Source organism: Cucurbita moschata, unplaced genomic scaffold (genome assembly GCF_002738365.1).
Source record: "Cucurbita moschata cultivar Rifu unplaced genomic scaffold, Cmos_1.0 Cmo_Scf00034, whole genome shotgun sequence".
NCBI classification, from domain to species: domain Eukaryota; kingdom Viridiplantae; phylum Streptophyta; class Magnoliopsida; order Cucurbitales; family Cucurbitaceae; genus Cucurbita; species Cucurbita moschata.
In genome coordinates, this window is record NW_019268550.1 from 364,797 (window position 1) to 378,959 (window position 14,163).

At 38.3% G+C, this 14,163-nt stretch overlaps 4 protein-coding genes across 4 annotated transcripts; 3 read left to right on the plus strand and 1 right to left on the minus strand.

The window, feature by feature from the left end:
* Positions 1 to 312: 312 nt before the first annotated feature.
* Positions 313 to 2,960, plus strand: LOC111430512 (cation/H(+) antiporter 12-like). The gene is made up of 3 exons (XM_023066778.1): positions 313 to 616; positions 707 to 1,717; positions 1,806 to 2,960. Exons 1-3 carry the CDS (start codon positions 362 to 364, stop codon positions 2,940 to 2,942), a joined length of 2,403 nt encoding a protein of 800 aa, XP_022922546.1. The 5' UTR covers positions 313 to 361; the 3' UTR covers positions 2,943 to 2,960.
* A 734-nt stretch (positions 2,961 to 3,694) lies between these two features.
* On the plus strand, positions 3,695 to 5,515 carry LOC111430513 (inorganic phosphate transporter 1-11-like). Its single transcript, XM_023066779.1, has 2 exons — positions 3,695 to 4,249; positions 4,439 to 5,515. The coding sequence occupies exons 1-2, from the start codon at positions 3,743 to 3,745 to the stop codon at positions 5,513 to 5,515; spliced, it is 1,584 nt and encodes a 527-aa protein (XP_022922547.1). The 5' UTR covers positions 3,695 to 3,742.
* A 552-nt stretch (positions 5,516 to 6,067) lies between these two features.
* On the plus strand, positions 6,068 to 7,683 carry LOC111430740 (plastid division protein PDV1). Its single transcript, XM_023067134.1, has 2 exons — positions 6,068 to 6,415; positions 7,031 to 7,683. Exons 1-2 carry the CDS (start codon positions 6,110 to 6,112, stop codon positions 7,523 to 7,525), a joined length of 801 nt encoding a protein of 266 aa, XP_022922902.1. The 5' UTR covers positions 6,068 to 6,109; the 3' UTR covers positions 7,526 to 7,683.
* Positions 7,684 to 12,330: 4,647 nt separating this feature from the next.
* Positions 12,331 to 14,083, minus strand: LOC111430503 (ethylene-responsive transcription factor CRF4-like). Its single transcript, XM_023066768.1, has one exon. The coding sequence runs from the start codon at positions 13,642 to 13,644 to the stop codon at positions 12,664 to 12,666; it is 981 nt and encodes a 326-aa protein (XP_022922536.1). The 5' UTR covers positions 13,645 to 14,083; the 3' UTR covers positions 12,331 to 12,663.
* Between the last annotated feature and the right edge of the window lie 80 nt (positions 14,084 to 14,163).

A 14,163-nucleotide genomic window follows, 5' to 3' on the forward strand; every position in this document is an offset into this window, starting at 1 on the left:
CGTAAATATCTTTGTTGGATCATAAATGATCTACGAAGATATGGTTAAAATTTTGGATTTTGTAACGGAAATTTGTACATTAAAACCAGACAAAATCATAAACTGAACCAAAAAAAAAAATAGAAAAACCCTTTTTGGTGCTGTCAATATCAATCCATAATAGTCAAATCCGTTTCTAAAAGCAGGGTTTTAGTTTTTTGTTGCTTCACTCTGTTGCTTGGTTAAAGAAACAAACAAGTTATGTAACGAACACAAATCAAATATATAATTTAGAAAGCAAACCCAAGCTTTCATCATTCTGTAGCTGACTTCCTCTGCATCTTCTTCTAGTTTCTTCATTGTGATCTTGATCATATTAGCCATGAAGTTGAAACAGAATCTGACGAAATCCCTTGTTCCACGCTCAGAGCCAAATCTTAGGGGTACAACTTGTATTGATTTTCCATTTCATGTAAACTCCAGGGGTTTATGGGTAAAGCTCAATGACCCCCATTGGTGGCTCAACAACTCTTTGCCTCTGCTCGAGCTTCAGTTGATTTTGTTTTGCTTTGCCTTGGTATTTGCACATCACTTTCTCAAGCGTTTCGGGTTCTCCAAGATTTCCTCCCAAATTCTTGTAAGTACACACACAACTTCCACTTCTTCCCTCAACAATTAATCAAATCAAATCAAATCAAAATTATTGATATGGAATATGAATCCGCAGCTGGGATTGGCAATTGGGTGTTCGTGGAATCAATGGGACGACGCCAAATCAAAGCTTTTTGGCGTGGGGAGTCAAAACGTGCTTGTATTACTCACAGATTTTGGCTACGCATTGTACTTATTTCTAAGTGCAGCAAAAATAGACGTAACAAGGTCAATAAAAACAGGGAAAAACTCGTTACTCATAGGAATTCCAGCCGTAATGGCCCCTCTACTCATAGAAGGTTTTGTTCGGAATGGCCTTTACGGTGACACCCATTTAACAAGGAAACAAAAGGCAGCCCTCCCCATCTTGATGGGGTTTCATGGGATGACTTCATTTCCCGTTGTTGCTTCCCTTGTAAGCGAGCTTCAAATTGTGAACTCAGAGTTGGGGCGTTTAAGCCTTTCATCCGCCTTGGTCAGTGACATTTTTGGTGTCTTAATTATGATCGCAGTCGGCCAGGCCAACAGATTCAACAACAACCCTTCAAAAGCCTCAGCTGAATTGAGTTGTTTATTGCTGCTATTTCTTCTGGCTGTCTTTGTGTTTAGGCCTGCAATGCGTTGGATCATCAAACAGACGCCTGAAGGAGCGCCTGTGAATAGCTCTTACATTCAACTCGTTGTTTTTTTGGCTCTGCTTTCCACCGTTTTGGCAAGCTTCACGGGCCAGTCTCCCATTATAGGCCCTTTCATTTTTGGGTTGGCTGTTCCCGATGGAGCTCCTTTAGCATCAACGCTTGTGGACAAACTGGAAACCCTTGTTTCAGATATGTTTATGCCTATTTTGATCACTACTTGTGCTTTGAGAGTGGATTTTTCAAAGATTTCAGCCGCTACTTTTCACAATGGTTTCACTAAAATGAACATAAGTCTCATATGTGCGGCTGTTGGTATCAAATTTGTGACCGGTGTTGTGTCTTCCAAGTATTGCAAGTTTCCCTTCAAGGATGCTTTGACAATATCTCTCATTGTGGGCTGCAAAGGCTCTGTGGAATTGGTTTCCTACAGAATAGTGAGAGACTACGATGTATGTATGCAATTAATTTCTTCTCCATTTCATTTGGTGCGTTTACTTTACAAGATTGTGTGGCTTAAAAGTGTGGATTTAAACGCAGGGAATTGACAACGGGCTATATGTGACCTGCACTGTATGCATCTTAATTATAGCAACATTGGTGCCAGCTGCAGTGAGATGCTTGTATGATCCTTCAAGGAGATATGCAGGGTTTCAGAACAGGAACATCATGCATTTGAATCCCTCCTCTGACCAGCTTCGACTGCTCGCCTGCATTCATCGGAACGAAAACATTACTGCCATTCTTCATCTTCTGAATGTCTCGTGTCCTACCCTGGTCAGCCCGCTCACCGTTCATATATTCCATCTGATCGAGCTCCCTGGTCGGACCGCCCCCATCTTCATTTCTCACAAACAGCAAGACGACCCCCTCAACAACCACTCTTACTCTGGACAGATAATTAATTCTTTCGATCGGTTTGAGAGAGACAATGAAGGGACAGTGTACGTTGAATGCTTCACGGCAGTCTCACCATGCACGGTCATGCACGACGAGGTATGCACGCTGGCGCTCGACAAGATCGCATCACTTATAATACTTCCTTTCCATATAACATGGACTGTGGATGGTTTTATCGACCAAGATGACCAAAAGATCAGGAAATTGAACTACAACGTGCTTGAAAAGGCTCCTTGTTCGGTTGGCATCTTCGTCGACCGGGGAAATTTAGGACGCTTCAGAGCAATGGTATGGTCGTCGGAAATGATATGTAGTTGCTCAGTGTGTGTGATCTTCGTGGGAGGGAAGGATGATAGGGAGGCAATATCATACGCCAAACGCATGGTAAGCGACTCGAGAGTCAGGCTGACGGTGCTTCGACTGCGGGCGCCAATGGAAGATCAAAACGGATCAAAGTCACGCCAGACCTGGGAAGACAGAGTTGATGGAGAGGTTGTTAAAGATTTTAAATCCAAGTGTTTGGGAGATGAAAGAGTGGTGTATTTGGAGAATGTGTGCAGAGATGGACAAGAAACCGCATTCATTCTTAGAAAAATAGCCGACAGGTTTGATCTTATCATAGTGGGAAGAAGAAATGGGCTACAATCTCCTCAAACTGCTGGCCTTGATGAATGGAATGAATTCCCAGAGCTTGGCCTCCTTGGAGATTTGATTGCTTCAACTGATATCAACACTAGAGCTTCTCTGTTGGTAATGCAACAACAACAGATCAGATGATCAGATTCATACTCACACACACACACACACACACAAATTCACTCATTATTTCATTTCTTATCAATTTTTCCGAACTCCATTCATAATTCTAGGATTAATGATTGTTTCATGTTTGTGTTTAGTGTTTCTTTTCCTCTAACAAATACTCTCGAACACGCTAACTTGACCATAGTTCAAATAGTTACAATATCGGTAACTTTTTTAAACGGGTTTGGATTCTCACCTTCATTCGAAAAAATATCGAGACAACCTTAAAAACATTGAAATCTAAATGTTTTTTTAAATCTGTAATGACAAATAAAAGCAAAGATCATGAAAGGGACAATTTTCAATGTGGAAATTGAGAGATGAATGTGACAAACAAGTTGGGGAGCATAAGTTTGATCAAACAAATAATATATATATATTTTTGAAAGGAAATAGTGTTTTCATTATTAACATGAATTTCTAAAACAGAACTGTCTCTTTGCAGATTTCAGCTTTGGAGAAACCAAAAGCCAAAAATAATAATAATAATAATTAGTAGTGAAATGTTTTTGTACATCGCTGTCTCTTAGGTCAATTTTGCTCAAAATTATCTGTTTGAAAATAATAGAGAATATGCTGAACATCCTCTTTGTTGATAAGCTAATTTTTTCCTTGTTCTTCACAACCTAGGATTAAACGTCATCCTTCTCATCATTCCCTCACTTTGCTTTCAATGCTTTTAATCACTATAAAAATGGCTACAAATCAACACTCACTAACCTCACCAAGCACTACAATTCAGCTCTCATCCACCCTCCTCCCTCTTGAATATCATGGCCATCGCCGTGCTCGATGCCCTCGACAACGCTCGGACACAATGGTACCATATTACCGCCATAGTCATTGCCGGGATGGGCTTCTTCACCGACGCCTATGATCTTTTCTGCATCTCAACCGTGTCGAAGCTTCTCGGTCGACTTTACTACTTCGATCCAGATAGTTCGAAGCCGGGAAAACTTCCGAACGCAGTCAACAATGCTGTCGTTGGAGTTGCCCTGGTTGGAACCCTGATGGGGCAACTTTTCTTTGGGTGGTTGGGTGACAAACTTGGGAGGAAGAAAGTCTATGGTGTTACCCTTATTCTTATGGCCTTTTGTGCCATTTGCTCAGGGTTGTCCTTTGGATCAACATCAAAATCAGTGATTGGTACCCTTTGCTTCTTTAGATTTTGGCTTGGATTTGGCATTGGTGGCGACTATCCCCTTTCAGCCACCATCATGTCTGAATATGCTAACAAAAAAACTCGAGGGGCTTTCATTGCAGCCGTCTTCGCCATGCAGGTTCAATTCTTCCTTCTCTAGTATGATATTGTCCACTTTGAGCATAAGATCTCGTGACTTTACGTTTGAGCTTCTCCAAAAGGCCTCATATCAATGGAGATGTATTCCTTACTTATAAATTCATGATCGCCAATGTGGTATGATGTGATTTTGTTTGTATAATGATTTGATTATATGTATTGGATGCAGGGTGTGGGGCTGATATTCGCAGGGCTTGTGTCAATGATTCTATCAAAAATCTTCGTGTCCCTTCACGACGCTCCTTCCTACAAAAGCAACCATGTATTTTCCACACAGCCTCAAGGGGACTTCCTATGGCGGATTGTGTTAATGCTTGGTGCTTTGCCAGCCATCTTAACATACTATTGGCGAATGAAGATGCCTGAGACAGGGCGCTACACCGCCCTTATTGAAGGCAATGCCAAGCAAGCGGCTGCAGACATGGGGAAGGTGTTAGAGATCACAATTCAAGCCGAACAAGACAAGCTTTCTAATTTCAAATCCGCCAATGAATATGGATTGGTGTCTAAGGAGTTCTTTCACCGCCATGGGCTCCATTTGATAGGCACCACCACCACATGGTTCTTGTTGGACATTGCGTTTTATAGCAATAACCTTACACAAAAGGACATCTTCCCAGCAATGAATTTGACAAAGAAACCAGAAGAAGTTAGCGCATTGGAAGAGGTTTATGAAACATCAAAGGCTATGTTTCTTGTTGCATTACTTGGCACATTCCCTGGATATTGGTTCACTGTGTTCCTGATTGAGAAGCTTGGAAGGTTCAAAATTCAATTGATTGGATTCTTCATGATGTCCATTTTCATGGCGGTCCTCGGCATTCGCTACAATTATTTGAAGAATCATCCCGCCGAGTTCGCCCTCCTTTATGGCTTGACGTTCTTCTTTGCCAACTTTGGTCCCAATAGTACCACCTTTGTCCTCCCGGCCGAGCTCTTCCCAACACGGGTTCGGTCGACGTGCCATGCGCTAAGTGCAGCGTCGGGGAAGGCCGGTGCCATCGTTGGAGCTTTCGGGGTGCAAAACTATACGTTAGATGGTAACCCTAGCAAGATTCAAAAGGCCATGATTTTCTTAGCCTTCACCAACATGCTAGGGTTTGTGTTTACATTCTTGGTGACCGAGACGAAAGGCCGATCATTAGAGGAGATCTCCGGCGAGGACGGGGGCGCCGGTGAGCCAGAAACTCAAATGCCAGTGAGATCAATGGGAAAGCCAGGAGCTCAAATGGAAGAAGAAAATTGATGATATTTGTGTTCCAACTTAAAAATTAGGGTTTTGTGATGATGTTTAAGATATTATCTTGTGTGTTTTTGTTTGTGAAGTATATTTATGTGAACAAATAAAGAGTAAAAGGCTTGTTGTTAGTAATGTTCTTTGAAGATTAATGTCTGTAATCTTTGTAATAATTGTTATCCAACACCAAATTTCTTACTTTCATTCCTTTCCTTTCCTTTCCTTCCCTTTCGAGATTGGATCAATCAAACATCCCAACGTAAATATTAAAATCTCTCTTGCAAAGAATAATAAATTTTTTAGAATTTCGATGAATTTAAATATATGGAGTAGATAAAACATTAATTATCATCTCCTAAAATAAAAAAAAAAAATTAAAAAAATTGAATTTTTGGCATTTGGTGGCAGATGGAGGGAGGTAAGCGAATACGGGCCGAGTTGAGAAGAAAATCCAACAAAATTGGAAATGTTTGGGCCGAAAATCCAACAAAATTGGAAATTTCTGTGGCCCAAAACCAATCCAAACAACTTCAGATACCTTTCCCCATTTCTGCTCCATCCTTCTTCTTCCTTTCTATTTTCATTTTCTCTCTGTTTCCCTCCATGAAATGGGACATGGAGATCGAGGAAATCGAGGTTATCCTCGAGAAGATTTGGGACCTTCACGACAAGCTCAGTGAAGCAATTCACTCAATTTCCCGACATCACTTCCTCACCTCCACCAAAAATCTCAGGAAATCGGACAACAAGGATTCCAAGACCCCCAATGGCGTACCCGACACTGCCGCCTTCCCTTTCATCAACGAATTTCGTAATGACCTTGATGATTCTGCCACTCAGGAGGCTAGAAGCCTAAATGCCATTCGAACTGCGCTTGAGAATCTCGAAGATCAGCTCGAGTTTTTCCATGTATGTTCACTTTTCTTTCCTTTTTTTTTTTTTCCCTATTTCGCGCGCCTTCTTTCATTCACCTAATTTTATCACTCTCAGTGAGTAATTTGAAGGAAGCCACAACAGGAAAACATTGATTCGATCTTATTCTGGGGATTCCCTACCTCTTTAGCTATGTTTAGGATTCAATAATGCTTTCCAATTGGAATTAAATCGCTAATTTATGATTTTCTGTGTTTTCTGCTGTCTGGAAGACTGAAAGGAACGACTATTAGGTTCACTATTCCTTGGCTTCCTTGATTTTTGTTATACGTCATTATCCAATTAGCCAAAATATGGGATAGAGTATGAATTTCTGGTAGCGTCTGCTTAGTTTAATCTCTGGTTATTGGAAGCTTGTGTAAATTATGATTTCAGGGAGTCTTGCAGGATTGTCCTTTTCATTTTTATGTTAAAATTTTACGCTCAGTACGATTAGGTCTAGCAATTAGCCGCACAACTTTCCATTTTGATTTTCGAATAATGAAAAGATGTAATCACACAACACGGCTCTGTAAATCTATTCGAAATGATGAACAGATTCATATCAAATTTTGACAACTGACTCAGCGAATTCTTTCATTATGTTTGTAGACCGTGCAAGTGCAACAGCAGGTTGAGAGAGATGCTGCAATTGCACGACTAGAGCAAAGTAGGATTGTTCTTGCAATGAGATTGGGTGATCATCATGGCAAGAACTATAAAGTCATCAATGAAGCTTTAGCGTTTGTTGGAGATGTGCGTTATGCAGCTAACTATAATTCACATGAAAATCAATATGGTCAGAAGCCTGTGCCAAACAGTTCAAAGAGATCTAATACTCTGATCAAAATGCTACTCTCATCTCTCAACTTTGCAAGGACATCCCTCAAAATGGATCATGTGAGCGGGGCACTTGGCAATGCTGCCATGGTTGCGATTAGCATGCTTGCATTTCTGCATCTGCACCAGGTGGTAGCATACAAGAAGCCACAGCTTGAGAGACATGATATTCCCTTCAACAGAAACCTTCCAAGAACTTCACGGCTCCAGGAGTCTTCCCCAAATGAAGATTTCAGCAACTTTGACGTGTTATCCGCAAGGGGTTAGTGTGAATATTCTAAACTTATCAAGCTTTGGTGCATCTCATATGAGTTCCATTAAATGTCAGCGAGTCAAATATGATAATGTCTGGTGTATGAAATTTTTTCGATTGATTTGTTAGAAGATTCTTCATCATTCTTGAGTTTGGATAGAGTTTTAAACCAGGTCCAATAAGTTTATAGTACAACTTCTAGCTTGCCAAGATTGCAATCCTCTACCTAGGTTGGTGTCCATTGACGACCGTAAGAACAAACTATAGAGAATCTACCCAATGGCCCAAAAGAGATGAGGAACTATACATGATCAAAGAAGAACGAAAGTCCACCGCTAGCCTATATTGTCTTTTTTAGGCTTTCCCTTTTGAGCTTCCCCTCAAAGTTTTTAAAACGGGTCTACGAAAAAGTTTTCACACTATTATAAAGAATGTTTCGTTCTCCTCCCTATCCAATGTGGGATCTCACAATCCACACCCATTTGGAGCCCAACGTCTTCACTAGAATTGATGTGAGATCTCACACGTTTATTTGAAAAATCGAAACTTCCTCGACGATGTGTCTGAACAAAACTTGCGTTCTTTGTCGAGGGTAGATGAAAGGGGAAGAGTGAAAATTAGAAATTCATAATGAAAAGATATGTGGGCGGAGTGTTTGATATTGATTTGGTTTTCTAAGGCTCTCATGGCATCTAATTTGAACGCATGATTTGTAAGCGTGCTTTCTTAGGCTTTCTTTGACCTGTCTAACTTCAAAGGTTACATGCCATCGCTCTTAATCTTCTCACCATTTTCTTCCACCAATCACTCCCAAATTAATCTCTCTTTTAACGCAACAAAAACATTCCTTTCTGTCCACATCAAGAACAAAGATCTCTAGAGACGCAGACAGAGATATCCTTTTATGCCAAATCCCCCTTACCAAATCCCCATTTGTGAGCCATTCTTTCTCCTCCTTTTACGACAAGTGAATCTTAGAGTTGAGCTTCCTTCTCGGTGGGTGGATCTCATAATGTTAGATTTCATATCGGTTGAAGAGGAAAACAAAACATTCTTTATAAGAGTGCGAAAACATCTTTCTAATAGACGTGTTTTAAGAATCGTGTGGATAATATCGACCCGCTGATGAATTTGAATGGTTACCCATAATGAAGGGTATGGATGTTGTTCCAAATGAGTGAATATAATTTTAGGAAAAATAGTATAGAAAGGAGAGAAAAAAAAGACCAAAATTAATGTATATTTAGAATAAGAACAACATCCACCAACAAAGACATTGAATTCTCTTTCCCATAAAACCCCTTTGCTGTCGGAGGCAAAATGGTCCCATGCATTGCATTGAATGACACATTGGTACCTGATTTTCATTTTAAATTTTGTTTATTAGACTATATGGAAGCCACGTGTGTAGTGATTAGGCATGCTGAGTATTGATGGTACTGCCACGTGTAGCAAAATTAGGGGACAAAGGTAATTACCCCTCACATGTTACTTATCTGACAGACACCATCTCTTCCTGTTTTCTCCAACCTTAATTATATCCCTTTGTTTTCCAATTTACTTCTTATGCTGGGTCCCACCAGAGCGGGGCATCCAGTCAATCAAATTAACCTTTTTTTTTATTACTTTTAACAATAAAGCTCATAATAATAAAATATGAAATATTCAAATTAACCAAAAAAAATATCATCAAGGGTTTTGGTCACATGTGTATTGACCTAGGATAACAGGTAAAGAAAAAGACACGAATTTCATAGGTCCCACAAAGGGTTGCCGTACGTTTAGATTTTGATCCGGTTGGACCAACCCGGGCTCTACGTATAGTGTGAAGGAGGAAGATCAAAACCCCTCATCCAAACCAATTGATAGTTCCACTAATTATGCATGAACCCCCCGACCCGACCCTACAAACCACCGGGTCAACTCAACCTCGGCCCAAAATATCGTCGGTTTTTTTTATTTATTTTTATTATTATTTTTGCATTCAAAACCCTTTTCAAGGTTCATGTAATGTAATTATTAAACTCTTCCCTTTTCCTTTTTTTTTTTTTTCTACCTTTGGAAGTTTTCAGATTGTGAAGATGATGTCGAAAGTGACAATTCACGTCAAAATTTTGTTTCATACTACTTACCCTTTCAATGTTAATTCCTTTTATTACTTTTATATTTTTTTATCTTTTACTTCAAACCATTAATTAACCACGTTCCATAAGATTAACAAGATTAAAAACTCAAAATTGTAACAGTTCAAACTCCACTGCTAGCAAATATTATCCTCTTTGAACTTTCTCTTTCGAACTTTCCCTCAAGGTTTCTAAAACGCATACGTTATGGAGAGGTTTATCCACTCTTATAAAGAAGGTTTGTTATTTCCTTAACTGTTGTGGGATCTCATGTGTCAAATACAATTAGTCCATCTTTAAAGCATCCAAATATAATTCGAGCCAACATAGGAACAAGAGTAGGTAGCTAGTATAGCGTAGGTGGAAGAAAGAAGTAGCTAGTATTCGTATAACGTATGTGGAAGAAAGAACGTGGCTAAAAGGACAAAGAAGGACAAAGAAAATAAATATATATTTTGATTTGGACGACAGAACACACAAAGTGTTGTCGTTGTTGAAAAATAAATGTTGAAATTGAATAGCGAAAGAGAGCAACAAAGTGTTGTTTAATTCACAAAACAACTACCAAACAAACAACAATTTGGTCCTCTCTCCCTCCTCCTTTCCCCTCCAGCTTGTCTTCTTCTTTTTTTTTTTTTTTTTCTTTTTTTTTTTTAATTTCTAAACAAGGTTCAATTTTAATATAATTTTCTAAAAAAATAAATCAGTTAGCTCCCATAAATAGGGTCTCTTATTCCTTCTTTGGCCTTTCTAATAATTGAATATTGCTTTTAATTCTAATAAATGAATTATAATTATATATTATATATATATATATGAAGGGAATGATGAGAAAGGTTAATAATTATTACCACAACTAGCATGTCATAAATCGTCCATCGCAAACTTTGACTAATCATTCTAAACTAAGAGATCAAAAATAAATTAAAAAATAAAATAAATAATAGCAACCTAAAATATTTAGTTGCTTAATTAATTAATTTTTTTGATTAATTAGTACTACTACCCTCACGTGATGGGGGCAGGCTGATGACATGAGACAGAAGATAACTACAATCATAGTATGGAAATGTTTTTTTTTAATTAATTTCTACAATTAATTAAAAATGTACAAAAACAGTTCTTGTAAGAAAAGGAAATTAAATTAATTATTTTACAATCATATTGTCATCATTCTTTTATATATGAATATATAATTAAAAAATAAAATATTTGTAGGTGAATTGAGGGGAGGATTATTAATGGGGTGAATTGTAATAATATTGGAAGACAGAAAATTGAATATTATTGTGCTGAATAACTCAATTATTTAATGAATATAAAAGATGTACCAACAAAAATAAAAGCAAAAATGTAAATGCATCATAAATTTATACAAAAATTAAATAAATAAATAAAAGACCATTCAAAATTTGTGTGTGATAGGATGAATGTTATTAATATCAACATACTGCGTATTTAATGGCACCATAAAGTCTCTTCAGGATGAGAATTATTTGTGGGTTTATATTTTCTTTTCATTTAAATTATTCGTCTCCATTTTTATATTTTTAAATAAATAAATGTCAGAAGAGGAGTACTAAATAATCAAATATTGTACTATTTCCTTTTCCCTCTTTTTTTTCTTAAATAAAATAAAATGAATGTCCTTTTTTCATATATAATATAAACCCAACCGAATAAAAGCAGAAATTTAATATACCATATATACCAAATTAAATTAATTTAAAGCTAAAATTTATTAAGCTCTTTTTCATAATTAAAAGTTCAAATTTCTTGTTTCAAATCTAAAAATTTAATAGATTATTTACATAGAAAGTCAAACCTACCATTTGACTTTTCAAATTATGCTTACATCATGTTAATATAAATGGCCAAACGTTATTTAATTTTTTCTATCATATAATATACGAATAAAACATTAAAAATTTAGTATTATACGAAGAGAGAAAATCTTAGACATAATGATTAATAGAGTGGGGGCGTAATGTTATTTTATGTTTTATTTTTAGGAAGGGAAAATAAAAAATGTGAGATTTTGTTTGAGTAATATTGAAGCAAAATAGGAAGGACAGAAGTTGTCCCATGGGACGGTCTCTCCCTCACACACAGACACAACATTGATTCTAAAATATAATTATTAATATAAACATTCATTAAATTAAAATACCTTCAATTTTATTCCAACAATTACTTAATTACAATTATGGCCTTACAATATCATTGTGCATGCCTTGTGCACGTGAGCCCTGTCCATATTTATGGTATCTCTCCTCAGAAAATTCGAAGAAATTATTCGGATTTAACGTTGACTATAAATTAAAATCAAAATAAGGGAATTTATTTTCAAATTAAGTGGATTTAAATTGTGATTTAAGAGTGGCGTTACCTTAATTTATTTTATTTTTCCTAAGAACGAAAATATTTATATTATATATTTAAAAAAAGAAAAAAGAAAAAAAAAAAGAGAGAGGGATTTTGTGTACGTTGACATTTTGTTAGTGAATTAATGGCAATTGGTGGATTAGCATTAATCACTCCTAATCACACCAAATTATGTTAAACTAACGCCCCTTTTATCTCCTTTCCAAAAACAACATTATTATTTATTTATTATCATAAATAATTCTTATAATTAGCAACTTTTTTTTAATATTATTTTTAGATTTATGTATTTAAATTGTGAAGGGAGAAAATTACGGAGAAAATTGGCGATATTATAATTATACAGAGCTCTTCTACATTATACACTCTTACGACCAACACTAATTATTGATTTAAATAAAAATAAAAAAGGAAAGAGAAATTAAAAAAAAAATTAAAAAGAAGATATCTCTAGCAAAACTGGTCCACTCAACTTCCCAGAATATGTAAATAGGTAAGGAAAAGTATACCCAAAAAAAAAAAAAAAAAACGAAAAAGTCGCAAAAATAGCCTTTTTTTGAGAGATGCGCCATGGAAACAAAATTCCGCCGACATAACGGTGGAGCCGGTGGTCCAGCACCACCGACTGCCCGGCGCTCCACCGCTTACAGAACCACCAAGGGGTCTGATCCCATCAAAATATCTTGGAAATAGTCGTCGCCCCCTTGGCTGATCGGAGATGATAATAAGGGGGTTCCGAAATCTTCAGGCAAATTAGTGAAAAATTCACTGAAATCTTCGTTCCATATGCTTTCTTCGAAGAATAGAGGCTGTTCGTCGACGAAGATCGGCGGTTCGGGGATCGGAAGTTTGAAGACGTCGTCGAATCTGGGGAACTCGGTGTAATACTCCTCGGAAAGAGTAGTTTTGACTTGACGTTCGTGGAATTGATCGTCGGCGAACGGCGGCGGTGGTTGCTGAGACTCATCGGGCTTTTGGGGCTTTTCGGTTTCTTCTGGCGACGACGTTCTGAAGTGGAGAACCGAAGTCGGAGATGACAAATTGTGAGACTCCTCACTGGAATCGTAATAGGAGCCGGAAACAGAGGCGATATTGGCCACTTCAACTTCCTTCTCCGGCATCGGCACCGATGATGGAGTTGCAAAGTTCGTCAAAGCGTCCGGTCCCCGAAGCTGAATGGCAGCGTTGTCATACACCATCGCGGCTTCCTCCGCCGTGTCGTAGGTCCCGAGCCACAGACGTACACGGCGGGCAGGATCTCTAATCTCCGCCGCCCACTTACCCCAAGGCCGCTGACGTACACCACGAAACTTCTTCCCATTCGTTGCCGGAACCACCTTCCCCGAACGCCGGGAGTCTGATTGCTCACCAGCAGACCTCTTCCGGCAACTGGGTAAAAGGCTATTTCGACACCCACTTTGGATTTTGATCTCATTGATGTACTTCTTCACTCTCTGCCGCTCGAACAACTCTTCCTCATCGCTCGACGAATCCGTCGCATCAGGGTCCGTCACCGATATCCGTACAACTCTACTTTCCGATTGGTGATGTTTTTTGAGGGAAAATTTGCTGGTGAAGTTGCGGTGCTCCGTAACTTTAACAGGACAAAACAGAGTATCCTCCATGGCAGATTCAGCATCAAACTCCGGGAGCAATGGGGATTTTTATAAAATGACAAGGGGAGAAAAGGGTAAGTCAAAAACCAGACAGTGTTTCGATTTTCTGGATTCACACTGACGAAAAAGAAACGAAAAACGGCACAGTGAGGAACACGCTTGCTGTGACCCTTTTCCTGTTTTGTAGGACTGTTGAAAATGGGTTTATTTTTGGGTCAAAATCTGAAAAGGGTTTTTAGGGTATGGAAGAAGGAGGAGAAAGAGAAGGGTTTTTGGGAGTTGCAGAGTCTGTGAAGAAGAAGAAGAAGAAGAAGAAGAAGAAGAAGAAGGTCCGTAGAAGTACTTATGGAAAGAGAGAGTGGCTCAGTAAGAGTACTGTTACTGTTAGAGTGTGCGGCAGAAGGAAAAGAAAAGATCTCTCATAAAACCACCATAGGAATGGAATTCAGAACACTGAAATCGCTGTTTTATAGGATCCCAACGCCCCAATTTGGCAACTCTACAATACAAACCCCCCCCCCCCCCCCC